At 40.6% G+C, this 27,122-nt stretch overlaps 1 protein-coding gene across 9 annotated transcripts in view; it reads left to right on the top strand.

The window, feature by feature from the left end:
* Positions 1-27,122, top strand: part of MTR (5-methyltetrahydrofolate-homocysteine methyltransferase) — a 148,259-nt gene that overhangs the window by 35,982 nt on the left and 85,155 nt on the right. For 7 of the 9 annotated variants that reach the window (XM_070055569.1, XM_051820745.2, XM_051820744.2 and 4 more), the window contains 4 exons: positions 1,781-1,860; positions 7,209-7,321; positions 11,055-11,195; positions 21,245-21,430. In XM_070055569.1, coding sequence (XP_069911670.1) covers positions 1,781-1,860; positions 7,209-7,321; positions 11,055-11,195; positions 21,245-21,430 — 520 coding nt within the window. The remainder of the gene's footprint in view (positions 1-1,780; positions 1,861-7,208; positions 7,322-11,054; positions 11,196-21,244; positions 21,431-27,122) is intronic. The other 2 variants (XM_070055574.1, XM_070055573.1) reach the window with 1 other exon arrangement.

Below are 27,122 nucleotides of genomic sequence, written 5' to 3'. Positions count from 1 at the left end.
ATACTTTTGTGGCTAATGGGAAGATTGAATTTTGGTGGAATAGAACATAATTTAGGACTATTTTTCTTTTTTCTTTTCCCCTAGAGTGATTGATGATCATATTTTGAGGCAAGCTTCTCAATATTCCAAGTCTGTTTTCATGCACATATCTAAATTTCAGTACTTTTTTTTGGATTTCTGTGGTATCTATCTTCTTAAATCAAATTTTTAAAATATATCTGTTAAGGGGCTGGAACTGTGGCTCAGTGGTTAAACCACCATCTGTAGTGCCGGCATGCCATATGATGCTGAATAGTCCTGGCTGCTCTACTTCTGATCCAGCTCCCTGCTAATGCTCTTGGGAGGGCAGTGGGACATGGCCCAAATTCCTGGGCCCCTATGCTTGTGTGGGAGACCTGGAAGAAGCTCCTTGCTTTGGCCTGTCCCAACCCTGGCTATTGTGGCCATTTGGAAAGTGAGTCAGCAAATGGAAGGTTCTCCCTCCCTCTCCCCCCTCCATCTCTCTCCCTCCCTCTCCCTCTCTCTCCCCCCACCTCTCTCCCTCTCTCTAACTCTGCCTTTCAAATAAATAAATAAAATCTTTTAAATAGTATGTGAAGCAGGCCGGCGCCGCGGCTCACTAGGCTAATCCTCTGCCTTGCGGCGCCGGCACACCAGGTTCTAGTCCCGGTCGGGGCGCCGGATTCTGTCCCAGTTGCCCCTCTTCCAGTCCAGCTCTCTGCTGTGGCCAGGGAGTGCAGTGGAGGATGGCCCAAGTACTTGGGCCCTGCACCCCATGGGAGACCAGGAAAAGCACCTGGCTCCTGCCATCGGATCAGCGCGGTGCGCCGGCCGCAGCACGCCAGCCGTGGCGGCCATTGGAGGGTGAACCAACAGCAAAGGAAGACCTTTCTCTCTGTCTCTCTCTCTCACTGTCCACTCTGCCTGTCAAAAAAAAAAAAAAAAAAAAAAATAGTATGTGAAAGCTATTAGTAGTTGAATATAGCTGATCTTCAGATCACAGATTCTTACTGTTTTGAAGATTATTTCCTCTTTCAGAAGAAGAGTTGTTTTAAACACCTTTGTGTTTATTTGTGTGGCATCTTTATCTGTCTATTTGTATTTATTTGGTGCTTTTACTTAGATACCCAAATACTAATTATGGGTGACAGACACTAGAGTGAGTAGTTCTTATTGATTCTGATAAATTTAGTAGAACAGCCAGATTTTTCCTGATTGAGCAAAGATATGATTCATTACAAGATTTTAGAAGTAATTATTTTGGAGTGTTAGTGCCTTATTGCTGTCTACTATGCATGTGCATTAGTTAAAACAGATCCACAGGACCTAATTCTCTCCGTTCTCAGCCCCTCTGCTCTTGTCTGCTGCTCCTCCTCAAAGCTGAAGCCTTTTTTCTGTTAAAACGTTGAGTTGAAAGCAAGGGCATGTTTTAGGTGTGAATTTGATGAACATCTGTGTATTTGGGGAGAAGATATGAAGGTTGCTGTTTGCATTTGCAAAAACGGTCAAACAACGTCAGGTTCACAACTTTGGGAGAGAAGCAACACAGCTAGTGCACAGCCAACTGGGCAGGCATATAAAAGTTAGTTGATTAATTTTCTGCATTGTTGAAAAAAAGGGAAACTGTGGCTGCACATTTGGAAGTAAGTATATAATTAGTTGCTTAGTTATGTTTATTTTTTTGTTCATTAGTCTTAATTTCATAGCTGTAATTAGTTTAAATTAATTTTATTCTGAATTAATGGATATAATGTTTCTTTCTTTCTTTTTTCCGACTCAGGGAAATTGCTGAAGCTGTGAAAAATTGTAAGCCTAGAATTCCACCTGCCACTGTTTTTGAAGGATACATGTCACTCTCTGGTATGTCATGAAGATATAGTGTTTATAGTTTGAGAAAGTACTTCTTTTAAAAAAATTCTTATTATTATAAAGGGGACAGATTTCATGTATTTCATAGATACAATTCTAAGAAGATAACTATAATTCCCTTTTCCCTGCTTCTCTCAATCTCCCTTCCTTCCTTTTTTTTTCCTTTTAATTTTTGCAATAATATGCTTTCACTTTACTTTGTAATCACAGGCCTAATGTGCCATGAACCATAATGTTCAACGAGTAAAAGTAGAGAGACCACTGTTCCACAAGAATACAAACAAGGACTATGAACAATAATCAAATCATAAGAGAGACTAGTTATAGAGCATATTTACTATGTTTAGTCTAAGGGATAGTGATGTTTGTGCCAAGCGATTTGTTTATTAGGTCAAAGAAGAGTACATATTTATCTTGGCAGTTGTGTAAATTATAATGAACCATTTGTTGTATTAGGGGTTGTGGTAGGTAGATGTCAACTTTGGGGTAAAAGTGAGTGATTTGCCCAGGTTATAGTGAGATCTTTATTGGCCCTGTAACTATTGTGCTGTGTTTTACAATTTTAATTGGCAGCTTGGTACTAGCTATGGAAAATTCCAAACTACCAAGGTCTAGTGTTTGGTGATGGCAGCAGCATATAAGCAAATTTCATTTACTTACAAAATATTCTGTTGTAATCTTAAGATTTGCTGTGTATTTAGGACTTTATAAGGAGTTGTGTATTTACTTTGTGTTTGATTCTTAGTGTGAGTTTTGATAGTCAAATAAGGAAGGTTTGTAAAACAAGTCATTCCAACTGTTAGGAAAAAAACTTTAAAATTTCATATTCTTGCCTCAATATTTTCTTAAAATGTTAGATAGGAACTTTAAGCCAAAAATGTATGATTTTTTTCAGAGAATCTATAAATAATACACATGGGAAATAGCATATCTCTAGTAGCATATAATTTGTATAGAATTTAATATCTCTCTAAAATGGAAATATTTTTGTTTCTTTTTTTTTTTAGACTTATTTATTTGAATTGAAAGTCAGAGTTAGAGAGCGGGAGAGAGAGAGAGAAAGATAGAGAGATATCTTCCATCTACTGGTTCACTCCCCAGATATCTACACAGAACCAGGAGCCAGGAGCTTCATATTGGTCTCCCATGAAGGTGGCCAGGACCCAAACACCTGGGCCATCTTCCGATTCTTTTCCCAGGCCATTAGCTGGGAGCTAGGTTGGAAGTGGAGCAACTCCCATAAGAGTTGGTGCCCTTATGGGATGCAGGTATGAGCCTTAACCACTCCACTATAATACCAGCGCCTGTTCCTTATGCTAGTGTAAGAAAAATAAAATGAAATACAATTAACAGTAAAAGTAACATCAACTTTTGTCAGTCAGAACATACTGCATACAATTAATCCCAATGAGGAAGTATGAAATTGAGGTAATCAACATACTTCTTCAGTCTACCTCCCCCCTCTTTTTAAAAAAAGATTTATTTATTTGAAAGGCAGAGTTAGTAAGGGAGAAACAGTGACGGAGAGATACCTTTTGTCTGCTGGTTCACTCCCCAAATGGCTGCAATGGCCGTAGCTGTGCTGATCTGAAGCCAGGAGCCAGGAGCTTCTTCTAGGTCCCCCACGCGGTGCAGGGGCCCAAGGACTTGGACCATCCTCCAGTGCCCTCCCAGGCCACAGCGGAGAGCTGGATTAGAAGTGGAACAGCCATACTAGTAAAGCCACTATGGAAGACAGTTTGGAGATTCATCAGAAACCTGAATATAGCCCTACCTCATGACCCAGCCATCCCACTCCTTGGAATTTACCCAGGGGAAATTAAATCAGCAAATAAAAGAGCTCTCTGCATCTCAATATTTATTGCAGTTCAATTCACAGTAGTTAAGACATGGAATCAACCTAAATGCCTATCAACAGAAGACTGGATAAAGAAATTATGGGATATGTACTCTATAGAATACTATACAGCAGTAAAAAAAAAAGTAATCTGGTCATTTGCAACAATATGGAGGAATCAGGAAAACATCATGATGAGTGAAATAAGCCAGTCCCAAATGGACAAATATCATATGTTCTCCCTGATATGTGACAACTAACTGAGCACCTAAAAGGAAACCTGTAGAAGTGAAATGGACACTATGAGAAACAATGACTCGATCAGCCCTTGTCCTGACTGTCGAGGAACAGCTTACTATTTTATTCTTTTTAGTATTTTCTTGTTCTACTTAATACCATTGGTTGAACTCTTTAATTAACACACAATTATTCTTATTTAACTGAAAACTGATCCCTGTTAAAAAATAAGAGTGGGAATAAGAAAGGGAGGAGATGTGCAGTACTTGGACTTACCCCTCATGGTAGATCTAGAAACCTGCCAGGGGATTCCAAATCCCATCAAGGTGGCATGTTCCAATGCCATCTCAAAGTGATCAGTTTCAGTTCATAATTGACCATAAAGATAGGATTAAGTGTCAAAGGGATCACATAAACAAGACTAGTGTCTGCTAATAATGCCTGATAGAATTAAAAAGGAGAGAACGATCCAACATGGGAAGCAGGATACACAGCAGACTCATAGAATGGCAAATGCCCTAAATAGCTCTCTGGCCTCAGAATCAGCCTTTAAGGCATTCAGATCTGGCTAAAAAGCCCATGAGAGTTTCTCAGGCATGGAAAGCCAAGACACTGTAGCAAACAAAATGACCCAAATGAAAGATCTCTGTGAGTGAGATCCCAGCAGAAAGAACGGGCTATCAAAGAAAGAGGTACCTTTCTCTGAAAGGCTGAGAGAACTTCTACTTTGATTATGGCCTTGTCTAAATAAGATCGGAGTTTGTGAACTCAAGAGGCCTCCATAGCCTTGGCAGCTCATGATAGAGCCTCAGGTGATTATTGACGTCATAAATAAGAGTGTCAATTATTAAATCAACAACAGGAGTCACTGTGCACTTGCTCCCCATATAGGATCTCTGTCCTTTATGTGTTGTACTATGCAAATTAACGGTAAAACTAGTATTAAAACAGTACTTTATACTTTGTATATCTGTGTGAGTGCAAACTGTTGAAATCTTTACTTAGTATATACTAAGTTGATTTTCTGTATATAAAGATAATTAAAAATGAATCTTAATGAAGAATGGGATGGGAGAGGGAGTAGGAGATGGGAGGGTGGTTATGGGGGGAAAAAAACACTATAATCCAAAAGTTGTACTTTCTAAATTTATATTTATTAAATAAAAGTTTTTAAAAAAAGTGGAGCAGCCAGGACCTGAACTGGTGCCCATATGGGATGCAGGCACTGTAGGCGGCAGCTTTACCCACCATGCCACAGCATCGGCCCCTACATATGATTTTTAAGAAATAATTTATATGTAAGGATGAAAGAATCCTTTTTCTCCAATGTGAATATCATGCATTATTTCTAAATTCCTCTAACAGTCACCTTCAATTAAATTTTTAAAAGAAGAGATCAAGGGGCCAGTGCTGTGGTGCTGTAGGTTAATCCTCTGCCTGCAGTGCTGCCATACCATATGGGTGCTGGTTCTAGTCCTGGCTGCCCCTTTTCCAATCCAGCTCTCTGCTATGGCCTGGGAAAGCAGTAGAAGATGGCCCAAGTCCTTGGGCCCCTGCATCCGTGTGCACAGGAGACCTGGAAGAAGCTTCTGGCTCCTGGCTTCGGATCGGCGCAGCTCTGGCCATTGTGGCCATCTGGGGAGTGAACCAACGGAAGGAAGACTTCTCTCTCTGTCTGTCCCTCTTGCTGTCTGTAACTCTACCTCTCAAATAAATAAATAAATCTTTATTAAAAAAATCATCAAGCACAATTTTAAAAATTGCTCTTTTATACATTGCAAACTTGAGAGAAATATAGTTTTTTTATCAGAGACTTCACATTCATTGTAGATCATAAGTGCTCTGTGCAAAAATCAAAGGGAGGTCACAAGAGGACTTCTCAGCATTTAAATGTTGGCATCCCTGTTTGCCTGTCCTATAAGCCTCAGGGTCAGATTTGGGGTCATGGACAGCCCTAGACTAACCTGTGAGGCTGATGCTATGAGATTCATTTCCAGAGGCGAGGGAAATCATAAGCCAACACTTTTGGAATTGGTAGTCTTCTCAGGTAACAAATAGCCTGGAATAGTTTTAAAATTATTGAACTTATATTCATTATTTTTCTCTCCCTCTTACTTCCTCAACCAGTGCTTTGTTATAGTACTCAAGCTATTCTTTTTTTTAATTAATAATGACTGCTGTGATGCTGGTGTAAATTTTATGCTTATTAGTGTTATCCAGTTTCACATTTAAAATTATGTTATAAGGTAGGCGACTTACAGTCTCTTATTTTGTAAGCTCAGGAGCTGTGTAGGAATTGCCCCAGGTTAGTCAGGTAAATGATTTGAACCCAAGACCCTCTGTCTTCAGAACCTGCCTTTAACTATCCAGGAGACTGTGTGTCTCTTAATACTTAAGTACGTGAATAGTAGAACAGTTGTACTTGTTCCTTACACATATGTTGCTTTTTGCATCAGTATAAAATGTATCCTAATGTATTATCTGATATTTGTCCTTAAATTAGCCTATATCAAGATAGATGTTATTACTTCTTGATAAATAAAGAAGCAGGTACCAAAAGCTCAGGTGGCTTGCCTAGAGTCAGCTTATTGGTGGTGGATCTGCCACAGTGACTGCTGTCTCAGGACTCAACCTTGGTCCTTCCTCATAACTGGATTCAACCTTGCTTGTTGTGAGTTTTTGGCTTTTGGGTCAAGGAGATGAAGTAAAGCTCTAAACTCAATGTTAGTAGGATTAAGAAAGCTTGCTCCATCTAGCCTCAAGCTAATGTTTGCAGGGACATCTGTGGAACAGTCTTGTGATTCAACTTTCTTCGTGGCTTTTGCCCTAGACACTTGGTTAACCTGTTGTCTCCCATCATCCTTTATATAGGACGTACACTGAGCAACAGCTGTACTACTTATGGTAACTGAAATAATGTCATTGAAACATTCACAGAGTAAAAACTTCAGACTTAATGGTTTAAATAAGGGAGAAGGTAATGATTTTTCCCAATGTTTCAGAGATGGTATAATTTGGCCCTTTAGGGATATTTGCAACACAAAACCCTGAAATATTTCTTCTTTGGAGAGTTCTAGTTATAAATGTAGCTGCAACAAGTAGTCTTTTGAATTTGGAGAACACTGTGGTCCTGTTTCCACATTGGATCACTTATGTACTCAGATGGGCGACGGCAAGTAATTTATTTCTTGTGAAAACATTTATGTTTGTCTCATGTCATCCATATGCATTTTCAGAAAATTTTCAAAATGCTTCTCCTTTTAAGGTCTAGAGCCCTTCAGGATTGGACCGTACACCAACTTTGTTAACATTGGAGAGCGCTGTAACGTTGCAGGATCAAGGAAGTTTGCTAAACTCATCATGGCAGGAAACTATGAAGTGAGCATCTTCATAAGACCTCTGAGGCATCTGCCATGTCTTTGGCTAGACAGCATGTAAACGCAACAGCTTTCTGACTTTACTAGTGTTATTAGTAGAGCTGTTGGGAAGTGTGCGGTGATGGTAATGTGTGTTTGCAGCTGCCTGGGCTGGTGGGAGGATGAGGCTTCAAAAAAATCAAAGCTGCTATCATTAATATTTGTCAAAATGTACTGCATTTGGGGCACGAAATGGGATGAGATGGTGGAGAATTCAGGTTCTAGCTATTTCTGTTAATTGTGAAATAAGTTAAAAAATTTGAAAATGTTTCATTTTGGCTTCTCACAAATCTTTCTGGGGAAAGTGAAAGCCAAGAAAATTCCTGTTCAATTCTTCATGACCACATCAAATGCTGATTGATGAAGGTATTGTTTTGTTAGCTGTAAACTAAAATAAATAAACAGATGAAAGTGATAGGCTTTTGCCTTGGAAAGTTTATGTGATAGTTGTGGCCATGGTGTTTTTAAACTTGGTCAGCATAAATCAATCAAAACAAGGCCTACTGAAGATGTCTGGGTAGATTTTCTTCTGCAAGTATTAAAAATGAAGTCATTTAGTCTCAGTTTTAATGATGGTCAATTTAATCGTCCAGCTTTTTCTTGCTTTAAGGTTTTGCAGCTTTTAGGAAATAGATCTTCTAGAAACCAGTATCAGATTGAATTTTTATCACAAGGGGAGGGCTCATTTATCACCCTTTATGGACCTGTTAGTTATTATTGCATGAAGGGCTGTCTGCCTTCCAACTTCCTCTGCCAATGCATTACAGGGGCCTTCTTATCTCCTTTTTTTTTCTGGGTATAGGATAAAATTGAGTCTCCTTAGGCTGTCATTCTGTCCTCTCCATTTATGCACTAAACTACCTTCCCTCCTGACTTGTTACCTAAACATTCCAGGAAACTTGCCTCTGCCTCCATGCCTTTGCTCATGTTTATTCCCTCTAAAGTGCTATAGCCCTTTGTAGTTGTATGTTTTTCAGTTGGCAATATTTATATTTATGTTTTGATTTCTATGCCTATCCTGTGTTGTTCCTTTTAGCTCTCAGATTTGTTGGATTTGACATTGAGAATAGAATGTTTTAGGAAGAAGGAAATAATTGCCGGCGCCGTGGCTCAATAGGCTAATCCTCCACCTTGCGGCGCCGGCACACCGGGTTCTAGTCCCGGTCGGGGCGCCGGATTCTGTCCCGGTTGCCCCTCTTCCAGGCCAGCTCTCTGCTATGGCCAGGGAGTGCAGTGGAGGATGGCCCAGGTGCTTGGGCCCTGCACCCCATGGGAGACCAGGAAAAGCACCTGGATCCTGGCTCCTGCCATCGGATCAGCGCGGTGCGCCGGCTGCAGCGGCGGCCATTGGAGGGTGAACCAACGGCAAAGGAAGACCTTTCTCTCTCTGTCTCTCTCTCTCACTGTCCACTCTGCCTATCAAAAAAAAAAAAAAAAAAAAAAAAAAGAAGGAAATAATGGTGGAAGTAGTAATACCTGTCATATGATTGGGTTTTTCCATATACCATTCACTGTGCTACTGTGTTTATTTCATTACTGAGTCTTGACAGGCTCATGAGTTGGATACTATTGTTATCCCCATTTTACTGAAGTGGAACAGAGGCTTGGGAGGTGAGATTAATTGTCTGTTGTTTGACGGCAAGGAAATGATAGAACCTAAGTCTGCCAAGCTCATGTCCTTAACTAGCTTGCTCTCTCTGCTTAGTGGAACCAGTAGAAGGAAACAGTCCCTCAGAAGGCTTTGTGCAATGTTTTCCATGACTTAATGATCCCTCAGTGCTCTGTAGTTTCATGGAGAGAGTGCTGACCTGAATGTAGTTCTAGTTTTATCCTCTTGCTTAGTTGGTTCACCTGTAAACAAAACACTGCATCTCTTGGGCCTGTTTGACAAGGTTGGACTATCAGATTGTTATTCTGTGACTCTTACTAAATAGACGGGCTTTGGGGGCCTGCATTGTGACTCAGTAGATTAAACCACTGCCTGCAGTGTTGGTATCCCATATGGGCACCAGTTTGAGTCCTGGCTGCTGCACTTCAGATCCAGCTTCTTGCTAATGTGCCTGGGAAAGCAACAGAAGATGACCCTAGTCCCTGGGCCTGTGCACCCATGTGGGAGACAAGGTTGAAGCTCCTAGCTGCAGGCTTCGGCCTGGCACAGCCACAACCAGTGCTGCCATTTGGGCAGTGAACTAGTGGATGGAAGATATTTCTCTCTGTATCTCCCTGTCGCTTTCTCTAACTCTGCCTTTCAAATAAATAAACAAATCTTAAAAAATATATATAGGCCAGGTACCTCTGTCACTGTGTATCTATTTGCCTCCTTTAAACCATCTCCCATTTGGCAGCTGAAGACTCTCCCTCTTAGTTAGCTTTCTCCATATTTGGTTTATAGAATCCTTTTCCTTTTCTGAATATTGAAATAATCATGGCATTTGATCTACGTATTGTATGGCAGAGCCCTGTAGTATTTTATGGGACTATATATTGTGTGTCCCCAATTAGATGAAATCCTTCAAGAACAGAGATTTGTGAGTTAAACTGACACTGAAGAATTTCTTGACTTGCTGAATATAATTGTGGTCTTTTCTCCATGCAACCTTGGCTCACTATGAATGATTTTTCCTTGTGGCATAGGCCAGAGAGTTTCATGCCTGTTGTGTCACAATGATGGCTAGAAATTTCTGTTTGATATTTTTGGGCCAATAAATCAGGATAACATCAGCATCTATGATTGATTTATACTTGGCTTACTTTATTTTGCTGTGAAATGTACAGCAAGAATTTTATAAAAAACTCTCGACTATTTCCATCAGTATTATTAAATGTGTGTATTTGCCAAGTGTTGTTCAGGGTAGGCAATGCAGAAACCTGCCTTGATTTCCAGTTACTTCAGATCTGCTTGCAAGCAGTGAAGTAGTACTCAGGAAATCATGAGGTAATGGGGTTGTAATAAGCCATGTTATTATGATGAGAGGCCACAGATAATTGTGGAATAAGCAATGTTTCCCAAAGTGTGTTCTCTGGAACACTGATCCTACAAGATATTCCTTAAATGATCTTAAGTGGGAAATACAACATACTGTGTCCTGTTCTTAAAGGGTGCAGTTATAATAGTGTGTTAAGGGAATTGAAAAGCCTTCCGGCATAAAAATCTACTGAAATTTATTTAATTCAACAGTTATTTTCATGTATCTCCCATTAACAGCCTGTGGTGAGTGCTTTGCACGTCTAGGCAAAAAGTTACATGAGGTTTGGGAGGTTATTCTAAGAACCTTTCTTGGAAGAGATGATACTCGAGCTGTGTCTTAAACACCATGGAATAGAAAGGGATTGCTTTCAAGCAGAGGGACATTGTGATCTGTGGCACAGTGATGGAAACGGAGTCAGCTGGTGAAGGGTTTATTGGGGGCCAGTGGGAAGTTCAGTTGGGTAAGAAGATGGGGCTGCCTCAGAGCCTTTGACCACCAGGTTGAGAAGTTTAGATTCTGTATCACAGGAAAACACCCTTGGTGTGTTCCAAATGTGAAATACATGATGGAAGAAATGTGTAAGAGGGATGAATCTGTGAGGATACTAGAAGGAAGGCAGACTTAGCATCAGGGAGCCTGCTGCTGGGTATATAAGGGATTACTTTTGTTAGCCTTCTCTTGAGTCACCATCTCCTAATGCCACTTTCCCCCACATTCTTTCTTCAGGAAGCCCTGAGTATCGCTAAATTGCAGGTGGAAATGGGAGCCCAGGTGCTGGATATCAACATGGATGATGGCATGCTAGACGGTCCGAGTGCAATGACCAGATTTTGCAACTTAATTGCTTCTGAACCTGACATCGCCAAGGTTGTGCAAAGTTTATACTCAAAGGATTTTACCTGACTCATTTTGTCCTTCATTTATCTCTGCCAGTTGTCTCACTGACCTGACAACACTTGAACTGGTTTTCTGTTTTTGTTTGTTGAAAGTGCAGTATGATTGTCAACTTTTTCAGTGTAATCTTTTTGATAGAAATTTTTATGTATTTGAAATGCAGGGAGGGAGGGAGAGAGAGAGAAAGATATCTCTCATCCACTGATTTGTTCCTTAGATGCTTAGCAACAGCTGGGACAGGGCCAGGCTGAAGCCAGGGAAATCAACGTGGGTGCCCTACATGTATGGTGGGCACCTATCTACTTAAGCCATCACCTGCTGCCTCCCAGGGTGTGAATTAGTAGGAAGCTGTTGGGATAGGAATAGAGACTCAAACCTAGGCAATCTGCTATGAGATGAGGGGTGTCCCAAGTGGCTTTTTTTTTTTTTTTTTTTTTTGGACAGGCAGAGTGGACAGTGAGAGAGAGAGACAGAGAGAAAGGTCTTCCTTTGCGTTGGTTCACCCTCCATGGCCACCGCAGCCAACGCTCTGCGGCCGGCGCACTGTGCTGATCCGATGGCAGAAGCCAGGTGCTTCTTCTGGTCTCCCATGGGGTGCAGGGCCCAAGTACTTGGGCCATCCTCCACTGCACTCCCTGGCCACAGCAGAGAGCTGGCCTGGAAGAGGGGCAACTGGGACAGAATCCGGCGCCCCGACCGGGACGAGAACCCGGTGTGCCGGCGCCGCAAGGAGGAGGATTAGCCTAGTGAGCCGTGGTGCCGGCCCCAAGTGGCTTCTTAACCACTATGCCAAATGTTCATCCACCTTTTTTGATAGAAACCAAATTTTGAAGAGAGATGTGACTTCTTTTTAGCTGCTTCCAAGGCTTTGAGACTGATGATAAGAATTCATTGAGTGTCCACAGATATCTGGACAGACTGAGAACCTACTTTTCACATCTCAGAAGGAGATACTTAACCTGTTCTTACCACATCACTGCTTCCATTCCTGCCATACATAATGAAACTCAATTGATCATTCCTATTGCAGGAGGAAGAGACCTTTTTAGGAGTATCAGATTAAGACAAAACTATAAAATGAGTAAATCAAGGTATATTATATCAGCTTTTACATTTGTTCCTTAGAAGGCAAAAGATAATTTTTGTGTTGGTTTTTTAAAAATATTTAGATGAGTTCTAAGAACTTTAGAAATATCATCTTGTTTTTCTGACATTAAAGTTTTGATGAAGGGTGATTGTTGAAGTTCCTTTTTTTTCCATAAGATCTTCCTAGTGTTTTTAAGAGTTTAAGAGTTGTATTTTTCAGGTTGAGCTTTCATTTTGCTCAACTATTTAAAAAATTTTATTTTCTTACGTGAGAGGTAGAGTGACAGAGACATAGAAAGAAAGACAGATAGAGATTGTCCATTTGCTGGTTCATTCCCTAAATGCCTCAGTGGCCAGGGCTGGGATAGGCTGAGGCCAGGAGCCAGAAACTCTTATCTGGGTCTCCTGTGTGGGTAGCAGGAACTCAAGTAGTTGAGCCATTGTCTGCTGCTTCCTAGGTGCATTAACAGGAAATTGGATTGGAAGCTGAGTAGCCAGGACCAGAGCAGGCACTCTGATATGGAATATGGGCATCTCAAGTGGTGAATTAATCAGCACAGTACCTGCCTCATGTTTGCTGAACTGTGATTTGTGTCTCAAACCTCTTTACTAAAAAGCCTCATCACTCCTTTGAGAGGAAATATTTTGAGAATTCAAGGTGAAAGGAAGCTAAATGATTGGTTCAAAGTCAGAATCAGAGATGGGGCCAGCTGTTTTCAGCTTAGTAGTGGAAAGAGGGCTGAACCCTTTAGAGTTTCAGTCTAGTCGAAAAACTATTGGCCTTATTCATGCTTTGCCTAATTTGTCAATTGTAAAGATAAACATGCCTTGTCAACTGTGAAGGATTCCATGTAATTTAAGGGATTTTTACTTGGTGTTGTGATTGCTTTAATGATTTTTTTTGTTTCTTCATTTTTACCTACTACCTAAATTTATTAGAGGCCAAAATTTGACCAAATGGGGTAGGACATCTTTTTAAAAAATTACTTATTTATTTGAGAGATAAAGAGAGAAAACAAGTACCGGGGCAAGAGACTACACTCTTACCTGCTTGTTCACCCCTCAAAAGCCCCATAATAGCTGTGACTTGGGCTGAGGCTGAAGTGGGGAGCTGGGAACTCAATCCAGATTTCCCATGTGGCTGGCAGGAACCTAATTATTTGAGCCATCGCTGCTGGCTCACAGGGTCTCCATTGACAGGAGACTGGAGCCAGGAGCCAGAGGTGGAAATTGAAGGTGGGTACTCTGATGTGGGATGTGGTCATTTAACTGGCCTCTTAACTGAGGCAGGAGATAGCTAGGGTCTTAATAAAACAGTAAGAAAGAGGAATTTCTTTTTTTTTCTTTATTTTTGACAGGCAGAGTGGACAGTGAGAGAGAGAGACAGAGAGAAAGGTCTTCCTTTGCCATTGGTTCACCCTCCAATGGCCACCGCAGCCGGTGCGCTGCGGCCGGCGCACTGCACTGATCCGATGGCAGGAGCCAGGTACTTCTCCTGGTCTCCCATGGGGTGCAGGGCCCAAGTACTTGGGCCATCCTCCACTGCACTCCCTGGCCACAGCAGAGAGCTGGACTGGAAGAGGGGCAACTGGGACAGAATCCGGCGCCCTACCGGGACTAGAATCCTCTGCTGGCACCGCAAGGCAGAGGATTAGCCTAGTGAGCTGCGGCGCTGGCCAAAAGAAAGAGGAATTTCAAAAGGCTGTAAAAACTACATTAGCTACTGGGCTAAATTTCCATTCCTATAAAAGCAACATATGGACATGTCTTCAGTAGGTTGAGACACTGGAATATCAGCAAGCTTTGTATTGTCTTTACATTTAACCCTTTGCCTAGCAAACCCCTTATTATTAACATGCTTTGAAAAATCAAAATCAGTAGAGTCCTTGTTTATATTTGTTGTCCTTTGGTGATGTAGCTTAGGGTATTGCTGACTATTCATTCTTTAATCATTAGTTGAAGTTTTTCCTGCCCAGGAAGCTTTCCTTGAATTCTCTCTCTGATTCTCTTCGCACTGGGTTTGGTGTTCCTGAGAGATGCTCTCATAGCAGTCTGCTTCTCTGGGGCTCTAGCATCAGTCACACTTTGTGTCATTACTTGTTTAATAATTTATCCTTGTAAGCTTGAGCAAGAGACCTGTCTGCCTTACTAATGTTCCTGTATTTATTTGTTGAAGGGCTTAACTAAGTCATAGGGCCTAGATCTATTGCATTTCAAAAAACTGATCTAATCCTTCCTGTAAGTCTTCCCTTTTATCTTTCATGGAACAGAGGCATGAATTAAAAAGGAGCCTCTTCTCATCTGTACATTTCAACTTTGTCCTTTCTTTAGTTGCATTTCAAGAGTGTTATATGGCTGGCGCTGTGGCTCAGTAGGCTAATCCTCCGCCTGTGGCGCCAGCACCCCGGGTTCTAGTCCTGGTTGGGGCACCGGATTCTGACCCAGTTGCCCCTCTTCCAGTTCAGCTCTGCTGTGGCCCAGGAGTGCAGCAGAGGATGGCCCAAGTCCTTGGGCCCTGCACCCATATGGGAGACCAGGAGAAACACCTGGCTCTTGGCTTCAGATCAGCATGGTGCGCCAGCTGCAGCAGCCATTGGAGGGTGAACCAACGGTAAAGAAGACCTTTCTCCCTGTCTCTCTCTCTCTCTCTCTCACTGTGCACTCTGCCTGTCCAAAAAAAAAAAAAAAAAAAGTGTTACATCTTTTTTACTTTCTAAGATTGAAACTCATTTTTTTTTCCTAGTCAGGAACTTGGATTTCTAAAGAGGAGATAGAATTTGAATAACTTGGGTAGAGAGCTGTTCCCAAAGGGCAATAAGGCTATAAGGCTAAGAACTGAGTCAGAGCAGTGATGTCTGAATCTTACTTGAGCTGTTCACCTCAGGGTTTAGGCACTTGAAAAGTACACTAGTACTGAAGCCAGTGAGCTGATATCTCTGGTTCCATCCTGCTGCTGTAACTGTGATCTTTGAGTTATAAATTCTTGGCCCATGCATGTAATCTATTGTAATGCTGACAGTACTCCTTTTTGGTACGTGGTTAGTTGTTACTGATCAGGGAGAACATATGATATTTGTCCCTTTGGGACTGGCTTAATTCACTCAGTATGATGTTTTCCAGATTCCTCCATTTTGTTGCAAATGACCAGATTTCATTGTTTTTGACTGCTGTATAGTATTCTATAGAGTACATGTCCCATAATTTCTTTATCCAGTCTGCTGTTGATGGGCATTTGGGTTGATTCCAGGTCTTAACTATTGTGAATTGAGCTGCAATAAACATTAAGGTGCAGGCAGCTTTTTTGTTTGCCAATTTCATTTCCTTTGGGTAAATTCCAAGGAGTGGGATGGCTGGGTTGTATGGTAGGGTTATATTCAGGTTTCTGAGGAATCTGCAGACTGACTTCCATAGTGGCTTAACCAGTTTGCTGGTTAGTGGGTTAGTGTCCCTTTTTCCCCACATCCTTTCCAGCATCTGTTGTTGGTAGATTTCTGAATGTGAGCCATTCTAACTGGGGTGAGGTGTGATTTTGATTTGCATTTCCCTGATTGCTAGTGATCTTGAACATTTTTTCATGTGTCTATTGGCCCTTTGGATTTCCTCTTTTGAAAAATGTCTCTTAAGTGGGTTGTTTGTTTTGATGTTGTAGAGTTTCTTGATCTCTTTGTAGATTCTGGTTATTAACCCTTTATCTGTTGCATAGTTTGCAAATATTTTTTCCCATTCTGTCAGTTGTCTCTTCACTCTCCTGACTGTTTCTTTTGCAGTACAGAAACTTCTCAATTTGATGCAATCCCAATAGTTGATTTTGGCTTTGACTGCCTGTGCCTCCCGGATCTTTTCCAGAAATTCTTTGCCTGTGCCAATATCTTGAAGGGTTTCTCCAATGTTCTCTAGTAACTTGATGGTGTCAGGTCGTAGATTTAGGTCTTTAATCCACGTTGAGTGGATTTTTGTGTAAGGTGTAAGGTAGGGGTCTTGCTTCATGATTCTGCACGTGGAAATCCAGTTTTCCCAGCACCATTTATTGAATAGACTGTCCTTGCTCCAGGAATTAGTTTTAGATCCTTGATCAAATATAAGTTGGCTGTAGATGTTTGGGTTGATTTCTGGTGTTTCTATTCTGTTCCATTGGTCTATCCATCTGTTTCTGTACCAGTACCATGCTGTTTTGATTACAACTGCCCTGTAGTATGTCCTGAAATCTGGTATTGTGATGCCTCCGGCTTTGTTTTTGTTGTACAAGATTGCTTTAGCTATTCGAGGTCTCTTGTGTCTCCATATAAATTTCAGCACCATTTTTTCCAGATCTGAGAAGAAGGTCTTCGGTATCTTGATTGGTATTGCATTGAATCTATAAATTGCTTTTGGGAGAATGGACATTTTGATGATATTGATTCTTCCAATCCATGAGCATGGAAGATTTTTCCATTTCTTGGTATCCTATTCTATTTCTTTCTTTAAGGTTTTGTAATTTTCATCGTAGAGATCTTTAATGTCCTTGGTTAAGTTTATTCCAAGGTATTTGATTGTTTTTGTAGCTATTGTGAATGGGATTGATCTTAGAAGTTCTTCCTCAGCCATGGCATTGTCTGTTTATACAAAGGCTGTTGATTTTTGTGCATTGATTTTATACCCTGCTACTTTGCCAAACTCTTCTATGAGTTCCAATAGTCTCTTAGTAGAGTTCTTTGGGTCCCCTAAATAAAGAATCATGTCATCTGCAAAGAGGGATAGTTTGAGTTCTTCCTTCCCAATTTGTATCCCTTTAATTTCTTTTTCTTGCTTAATAGCTCTGGCTAGAACCTCCAGAACTATATTGAATAGCAGTGGTGAGAGTGGGCATCCCCGTATGGTCCCAGATCTCAGTGGAAATGCTTCCAACTTTTCCCCATTCAATAGGATGTTGGCCGTGGTTTTTTCATAAATTGCTTTGATTTTATTGAGGAATGTTCCTTCTATACCCAGTTTGCTTTCAGTTTTCATCATGAAAGGGTGTTGTATTTTATCTATTGCTTTCTCTGCGTCTATTGAGATAATCATATGGTTTTTCTTCTGCAGTCTGTGAATGTGGTGTATCACATTGATTGTTTTGCGCACATTGAACCATCCCTGCATACCAGGGATAAATCCTACTTGGTCTGGGTGGATGATCTTTCTGATGTGTTGTTGCATTCTCTTGGCCAGAATTTTATTGAGGATTTTTGCATCTATGTTCATCAGGGATATTGGTCTGTAATTCTCTTTCAATGCTGCATCTTTTTCCGGCTTAGGAATTAAGGTGATGCTGGCTTTATTGAAAGAATTTGCTCCAAGTATTTTGGGCATTAAGAAAAAGTGTATTTTTCTTTGTTGGTTTTATATCCTACCACTTTACCAAACTCTTTTATGAATTCCAATAGTTTCTCAGTGGGAGTCTTTTATATCCCCTATATATAGAATCATGTCATCTGTGAATAGGGATAGTTTGATTTCCTCTTTCCAATTACTATCCCTTTGATTTCTTTTTCTTGCCTAATGGCTCTGGCTAAAACTTTCAGACTGTATTAAATAGCAGTGATGGGAGTCGGTGTCCTTGTCTGGTTCTGTATCTTAGTGGGAATGCTTCTACCTTTTCCCCATTCAGTAGGATGCTGTCTGTGGGTTTGTCATAAATTGCCTTGATTGTGTTGAGGAATGTTCCTTCTATATCCAATTTGCTTAAGGTTTTCATCATGAAAGGATGTTGTATTTTATCAGATGCTTTCTCTGCATCTATTAAGATATCCATATGGTGTTTGTTCTTCACTTTGTTAATGTGATGTATCACATTGATTTGCGAATGTTGAACCATCCCTGCATACTAGGGATAAATCCTACTTGGTCTGAGTGAATGATTTTTCTGATGTGTTGTAGGATTCAATTAGTTAATATTTTGTTGAGGATTTTTACATCTATGTTCATCAGGGATATTGGTCTATAGATCTTTTTCTCTGTTGTGTATTTTCTGGCTTAGGAATTAAGATGATGCAGGCTTCATAGAAGGAGTTTGGGAGGATTCCTTCCCTTTTTTGAAGATCTTGAGAAGAATTAGAATTAGTTCTTTAAATGTCTGGTAGAATTCAGCAGTGAAGCTGTCCAGTTCTAGGCTTTTCTTTTTTGGGAGGGTCTTTATTACTAATTCAATTTCCATATTGGTTATTGATCTGTTTAGGTTTTCTATGTCTTAATGACTCAATTTTAGTAGATTGTATGTGTCTAGGCATCTATTCATTTCTTCTGGATTTCCCAATTTGTTGGCAACAGCTCTTTATAATGATTGCTGATGATTCTTTTTATTTCTGTGGCATCATTACATTTCCCTTTTTATCTCTGATTTTATTGATTTGGGTCTTATCCCTCTTTTTTTTTTTTTTTTTTTTTGCTTAGTTGGGCCAATGGTATATCAATTTTGTTTATTTTTTCAAAAAAAAGCTCTTCATTTCACTGATCTTTTGTAATTTTTTTGTTTCCAATTTTTTTTATTCTCTAATTTTAATTATTTCTTTCCTTCTACTAATTTTGGGTTTGGTTTGTTGTTGTTTTTCTCAGTCCTTGAGGAGCATTGATAGCTCATTTATTTGGTATCTTTTCAGTTTCTTCATGTAGGCACTGATTGCTATAAACTTCTCTCTTAAGACTGCTTTTTGCTTTTGCTGTATTCCATAAGTTCTGATAAGTTTTATTGTCATCTTCATTTGTTTCCAGAAATTTTTTTTGATTTTTATTTTGATTTCTTCTATGACACACTGTTCATTCAGGAACATGTTGTTCAGTCTCCATGTGTTTGCATATGATCTAGAGAATCTTGAGTTGTTGATTTCCAGCTTCATTCCATTGTGATTAGAGAAGGTGCATGGTATGATTTTGATTCAGTAGCCTTTGTATACACAGATGTTGCCATGGCTGAGAAAGAACTTTTAAGATTAGTCCCATACATCATAGCTCCAAAAAGAATTAAATACCCCAAGGATGTCAAAGATCTCTATAATGAAAATTACAAAACACTAAAGAAAGAAATAGAAGAAGATATTAAAAAATGGAAAAATCTTCCATGTTCATGGATTGGAAGAATCAACATCATCAAAATGTCTGTACTACCAAAAGTAATTTAGAGATTCAATGCTATTGCAATCAAATTACCGAAGACATTCTTAGCAGATCTAGAAGATATGATGCTAAAATTAATATGGAAACACAGGAGACCCCGAATAGCTAAAGCAGTCTTACGTAACAAAAACAAAGCCAGAGGCATCACAATACCTGATTTGAAGATATGCTGTAGGGCAATTATAATAAAAACAGCCTGGTACTGGCACAAAAACAGACCAATGGAATGGAATAGAAACTCCAGAAATCAATCCATGCATCTGCAACCAACTTATCTTTGAAAAAGAGCTAAAATGAATCCCTGGAGCAAGGATAGTGTCTTTAACAAATGGTGCTGGGGAAACAGGATCTCTATGTGCAGAAGTATGAAACTAGACCCATACCTTACACCTTACACAAAAATCTGCTCAAAATGGATTGAAGACCTAAATCTATAACCCAGTACCATCAAGTTACTAGAAACATTGGGAAAACCCTTTAAGACATTGGCATATGCAAAGACTTTTTGGAAAAGACCCCAGAAGCACAGGCAATCAAAGCCAAAATTGACAAATAGGATTACATCAAGCCGAGAAGCTTCTGCACTGTGAAAGATACACTCAGGAAACTGAAGAGTGAACCAACATAATGGGAGAAAATATTTGCAAATTATGCAACTGATAAAGGGTTAACATCCAGTATCTATAAAGAGCTCAAGAAATTCAACAACAACAACACAAACAGTCTAGTTAAGAGATGGGCAAAGGACTTGAACAGGCATTTTTCAAGAGTAGAAATTCACTTGTCCAACAGACACTTGAAAAAATGCTCAGGATCACTAGCCATCAGGGAAATGCAATCAAAACCACAATGATGTTTCACCTCACTCCAGTTAGAATGTCTGTCATATAAAAATCATCAAACAACAAATACTGATGAGGATGTAGGAGAAAAGGTACCTTTATCTACCATTGGAGGGAATGTAAACTGGTGCAGACACTGTGGAAGATAGTGTGGAGATACCTCAGAAATCTCAATATAGACCCACCATATGAGCCAGCCATCCCATTCCTGGGAATTTACCCAAACCAAAAAAAAAAAAAAATCAGCATCTGAAAGAGTTATCTGTACCTCCATGTTCATTGCAGCATAATTCACAATAGCTAAGATACAGAATTAACTCAGATATCCATCAACTGTTGACTGGATAAAGAAATTTTGGTATATATACACTATGGAATTCTACTAAGCTGTAAAAAAAAAATGAAATCCTGTCTTGCAGCAGGAGGGACGCAACTGGAAACCATTATACTTAGTGAAATAAGCCAGTCCCCCAAAACAAGACATCATATGTTTTACCTGATCCGAGGTAACTAATAGAGTACCTGAAATGTAGTGTATTAGAGTGGAGTGGATATTTTGAGATTTGATGATTGTTTATAGCCCTTGTCTCTTCTGTTGAGGAACAGTGTTTTTTTTTTTTTTTTTTCATACTATTTGTTGAACTCTTTTACTTAATGTAGGGTTAACTATATGATCATTGAGTAAACTGAAAATAGATCTTTGTAAAAATTAAGAGTGGGAATGCAAGATGGAGGAGGAAGAATGGTTGGAGCATGGGTGGGAGAGAGGGTAGGGGGAAGTATCACTATGTTCCTAAATCTGGGTATATGAAATACATGAAACTTATATAACTTAAATAAAATTAAAAAAATTTAAAAAGTAAAAGTATATTAAAATCCTATCTCTGACACACTACCATTATTTGTTTATTGTTTCCTTAAAGAAAAAGTAAGGAATCTTTGATTTTTCTGCCGTTTTGATCCCAGGTGCCCTTGTGCATTGATTCTTCCAATTTTGCTGTGATCGAGGCTGGGTTGAAGTGCAGCCAAGGGAAGTGCATTGTTAACAGCATTAGTCTGAAGGAGGGAGAGGATGACTTCTTGGAGAAGGCCAGGAAGATTAAGAAATTTGGAGCTGCTGTTGTGGTCATGGCTTTTGATGAAGAAGGACAGGTGAGTGATTTCTTTTGGCTTAGCTTCATTGTACTACCTAAGTTTGATAGCAGTAGGAGAAAATGAAGTCTGAAACAACTATACACACATACATCTCTCTTTCTTTCTCTTTTAAGATTTATTCTATTTATTTGAAAGGTAGAGTTGCAGAGGGAGCGGGAGAGACAGAGACAGAGAGAGATCTTCTATTCTTTGGTTCATTCCCCAAATGGCCTCAGTGTCTAGGGCTGGGCCAGGCTGAAGCAAGTAGCCAGGAGCTTCATCTGGGTCTCCCATGTGGGTGGCAGGGGCCCAAGCACTTGGGCCATCTTCTGTTGCTTTCCTAGGTGCATTAATAGAGAGCTGGATACTCAAACTAGTACCCAGATGGGATGCCGGGCATTGTGTAACTTACTGCACCACAACATTGGCTGCACACACACACACACACACACACACACATATATATATATATCTGCACACATATATATATATATATATCTGTATGTGAAAATTTGATAAATAAAAACGTTTTATGTCGGTAAAGAAATGTTGACTTAACAAATACCACTAGGGACAAGTGGCTATTCTTTTGAGAGAAAATAAAGTTTGAGTCCTTTCTTAGTATGTTTTTTTTGGTGCTATAAGACAGTACCATAGACTGAATAATTTATAAACAATATTTATCTGACTTATGATTTTGAGGGTTGGGAAGATATAGGGGCCATATCTGACTTTATCATCCCACGTGGAAGGGCAGTGAGAGGTTGAGAGAAAAAAAGAGAAGGGCCAAATTCATTTTTACAACAAATTCACAAGAGCAAGTCCATTCCCGTGAAAATAGCATTAATCCATATGGTGAGGACAGAGCCCTCAGGATCTGATCACAAATTGAAGGTCCTGCCTTAGCACTAGCCCCATTTTCTACCATATACTACAATAAAATTTACATTGATTGAAGATGTAATTGTAAGGTGATTCTGAAGAATACATAGGAAAACATTGATTTCAGCTTAGAATGCAGATGATATTGGTGACTTCGGAGGCCAGAATGAAAATTATTAGAGCTGGCCCGCGCCACAGCTCAATAGGCTAATCCTCCGCCTGTGGCGCTGGCACACCGGGTTCTAGTCCTGGTCTGGGTGCTGGATTCTGTCCCGGTTGCTCCTCTTCCAGTCCAGCTCTCTGCTGTGGCCTGGGAGGGCAGTGGAGGATGGCCCAAGTCCTTGGGCCCTGCACCTGCATAGGAGACCGGGAGAAGCACCTGGCTCCTGGCTTCGGATCGCAGGCCTCAGCGCGCCCACCATAGTGGCCATTTGGAGGGGGTGAACCAATGGAAAAGGAAGACCTTTCTCTCTGTCTCTCTCTCATTGTCCACTCTGCCTGTCAAAAAAAAAAAAAAAATTGTTAGAACTGTTCATATAAAAATGTACAGCATTGAATGGTGAATGATGTGGTGGTACTTGGAATGTGAATAATAGGATTGTGTCTGGTTGTGGGGAGCTGTTTCCCCTGGTTGGCAGACTTGTTGCTCAGTATAGAAATAAAAAGTCTGAAACATAGTGCAAGAGCAAAAACGAATTTATTTGCAATAAGTAACAGAAGCTCCCCGTGTTGGGGAGTTGCCCCAGAGCTGGGAATCCAGTCCCCTCAATGGGCTGATCTCTTTTATATTACTTTTTTCTCCCTCCTCCCTTATTTGTGAAGTACTGTTTCCATATGGGGAGCCGATGAGGTTTGGCTTCTACATTTGGTGTGGCTTGTATAAGATGGTGGCAGAGTAGGAATAATCTCAGGGCATTTTGGTCCGGGAAGTTGAAAGCATTGAGCTGTTCGGATGGGACTGACTGTGGTAGAAGCAGATTTGGGCTGCAGGGGGTATGTTGAGCATGCAGCTGCATAGATGAGTCTGGGTTTTGTAGGCAAAGTCTGGCTTCAAGGTATGATTCCCTTACTTGGGAATTATTTGTGCATAGGTGATAATTAAAATGAGACTGGACAAGCACACCAAAAGAATGACTACAGAAACAGGCAGAGTGGATAGTGAGAGAGAGAGACAGAGAGAGACAGAGAGAGAAATGTCTTCCTTTTTCCATTGGTTCATCCCCCAATGGCCGCTGCGGCTGGCGCACCGTGCTGATCCGAAGCCAGGAGCCAGGTGCTTCTCCTGGTCTCCCATGCAGGTACAGGGCCCAAGGACTTGGGCCATCCTCCACTGCACTCCTGGGCCATAGCAGAGAGCTGGACTGGAAGAGGAGCAACTGGGACTAGAACCCAGGGTGCCAATGCCGCAGGCGGAAGATTAGCCTATTGAGCTGTGGCGCCGGCCCAAGACTGAGAGTCTTGAAACCCCAGTGCTTAGTGACTGAGGAGAAGAGAAGATACCATCAGAATGATTTGGAAACAGCCTGTTTGATAGGTAGAGAAGCCAGAAGATAGGGTTTTCTTGGAGCTGAATGGATAACAAGCTTCAAAGAGAAGGGGACGATCAGCAATTTTAAAGAAGCTGTGGATAGATCAAGTAGGATGAGACAAAAATTTACCATTAGATCTAGAAGTGGAGTCATTGGTGATCTTGCTGTATGTAGTGTTTCCAAGGAGATTAAATATTTGTTGGAGTGGGTATAAGAGAATAGAAGAATGGATACAGCAACTTTTTTGGAGGAGTTTTGCTACAAAAAGCAGAAATAGAGGGAACGAGGGGCCATTATGAAGTTAAGAAAGAGTTTGTGGGTGAGTGTGTTGATGACGTGACAACATGTTTTTGAATGCTGATGGGAATGATCTGGTAGAGAGAGGGAGGAATTGATGCAGGCGAGAAAGGAGGCATTTGCAAGGTGGATGGCTGTGTGAATTGAGAGGGATGGCAATCTGGGAGTGGAGCAGGTAGATTTAGATCAGAAGCTGTAAGTTTGTTCACAATGCAGGGTTGAAGACAGAGTAAAAAGTGAAGACCTATAGGCATGGTGGCCTATGTCCTTTGGGGGTCTTTGGTTATTTTTTTTTTTTTTTTTTTTTTTTTTTTTGACAGGCGGAGTGGACAGTGAGAGAGAGAGACAGAGAGAAAGGTCTTCCTTTGCCGTTGGTTCACCCTCCAATGGCCGCCGCTGCAGCCGGCGCACCGCGCTGATCCGATGGCAGGAGCCAGGATCCAGGTGCTTTTCCTGGTCTCCCATGGGGTGCAGGGCCCAAGCACCTGGGCCATCCTCCACTGCACTCCCTGGCCATAGCAGAGAGCTGGCCTGGAAGAGGGGCAACCGGGACAGAATCCGGCGCCCCGACCGGGACTAGAACCCGGTGTGCCGGCGCCGCAAGGTGGAGGATTAGCCTATTGAGCCACGGCGCCGGCCTTTGGTTATTTCTATTTTCTCAGTGATATTGTTGCTGAAGTCAACTCTGGGAGTGAGAGTGGATATTGGGTGCTTTGCAGATATTTGGGGATTACACAGGAGTATAAAGTGGAATCCTTTTGACAGGGAAAGGCAGTTACTGCCTAAACTTTTAAAAAAATATGTATTCTTGATTCTGATCCTTTAGTTTCTGATTCATTTGGTCTGGGATAAGGCCTAGCTTCCATAATTATAGTCTTGGAAGTGATTCTCATGTATACTGTGGTCGAAACTACCAGCAGAGATTATTTCACTTAGTCCTCACATAACAACTGCCTCATGTGACTGACATCCTGTTTTACAGTTAACCTAAGTCATGTTTAGGACATGTTGAAATCAAGTGTTTTGCCGTTGGTCTGCCTTATTTGAAGACTGATAAGTTTTCATATTCTCTGTTTTCCCAACGCTTTGTTCATAATGCTTTGTTGTGATACTGCATAGTGCTCAATCTTGTCTAAGAACAAGTTGTCCTAATTTAGATTTTTTAAGAATTTATTTAGATTTTACTGTTTATTCATTTTAAAGATAGAGTTATAATGAGAAAAGGAGAGACAGAGAGAGAGAGAAAGATGGATCTTCCATCTACTGATTTAGTCCCCAAATGGCTTTAACAACTAGGACTGGGCCAGGCTGAAACCAGGAGACTGGACTTTCTTTTGGGTCTCTTACATGAGTGCAGGGACCCAAGCACTTGGGCTATTCCCCACTGCTTTCCCAGGTGCATTAGTAGGGAGCTGGATCAGAAGTGGAGCAGCTGGATTTTGAATTGGCATCCATATGGGATGCTGGCATCACAGGTGGCAGCTTAACCCACTATGCTATGACACCAGCCCCCCTAGTTTAGATTTGAATGTGACCATTTATAAAAAGCAAATGCAGAAAAAATTAACTTGATATTTATGAAAGAAATACAAAGTAAAGCAAAAGTAAGGTAATGTTGGGGCAGTTGTTTGTTCTAGTGGTTAAGATGTGGTTTGGACACCTGCATCCTACATTGGAATGCTTGGGTTTGAGGCTCAGCTTCACTCTTGATTCTAGCTTCCTGCTAATATGTACCCTGGAAGATAATAGTGATGGCTTAAGTAGTTGCCTTAAGTAGTTGGATCCCTGGCACCCACATGGCAGACTTCAATTGAGTCTCTTTCTCTGTCTCTCAAATAAAAGTTAGTAAGTAAATAAAATGTTAAGATACTGTCTTATCCCTTCTAAATTAGTAAAAGCAAACTTAAAAATGATCAAGGTTGGTGTAGGTACAGCAGTGATGAAACAGAAACCTTGTTTATTGTATAGTGTAGCATAAAATTGTATAATCCTTTTGAAAGACAATATAATACCTGTTAAGAGACATAAAATTATTCATACTCTGTGGGCTAATAATCTCATTTAAGGGAAATTATTCTAACAAAAGAATTCAGCACAAGAATATGTACAAATATATTCAAAGTTTTTTTTTATCAGTATTATTGAAAAATCTAAAAACCCAAATGCCACAGTGAAGAGAAATAGATGGGTTACATGATTCTATGGAAGGATTATGTAGATACTTAGGTACTATGGCAGTTATGGAGCAGCACTGTCAAATTGGTACATGTTGAAAATTGTCAAGAGTGAAGCAAAAAATTTATACACTTGCAAAGGTCAGAAACTAACAATACAGGTGCCTTGATATAAAGGTATTTTTAATGACTTTTTTTTTAAGATTTATCCATTTTTTTTATGAGGCAGAGTTACAGAAAGAGAGAGGGAGAAACAGAGAGAGTTCTTCCATCCACCAGTTCTCTCCCCAAATGGCTGGAGCTGAGCCGATCTGAAGTCAGGAGCCAGGAGCTTCCTCCAGGTCTCCTACGTTGATGCAGGGGCCCAAGCACCTGGGCCATCCTCCACTGTTTTCCCAGGTCATCAGCAGGAAGCTGGATCTGAAGTGGAGTAGCCAGGATTAGCACCACAGTAGGAGGCTTAACCTACTATGCCACAACGCTGGCTCCTTGATTGACTTCTTGTAATGCTGTTGGCTGTAATAGGTAGTTAAGAATCAGAATTCGCTTTTCTTGAATAATATCTTTATTATAAGGAGAAAGCAGCTCTCTTAAATGGAAAATCACTGTTTTATAAACAAAGCAGAGTAACCCATGTCACTTTGTGTTCAGTGTCTGGCTGCTATCTTTTGTTTTTTTGGTTCATGTTTGTGATCCGTGTTGCAAACAAAAGTGCAAGATCAAGAGGGAGGGGGACTGGCCCTGAGAGGGCTAAACTAAAAGCAACAAAGAAACATTTCTGTACTTTTTTTTTGTTAACAGCTTTGATCAACTGCTGTTTTAGTATTA

This window comes from Oryctolagus cuniculus, chromosome 13 (assembly GCF_964237555.1).
Source record: "Oryctolagus cuniculus chromosome 13, mOryCun1.1, whole genome shotgun sequence".
In the NCBI taxonomy this organism is placed as follows: domain Eukaryota; kingdom Metazoa; phylum Chordata; class Mammalia; order Lagomorpha; family Leporidae; genus Oryctolagus; species Oryctolagus cuniculus.
Note: the sequence above shows the minus strand (reverse complement) of the source record. Positions and strands in the feature narration are given on the sequence as shown.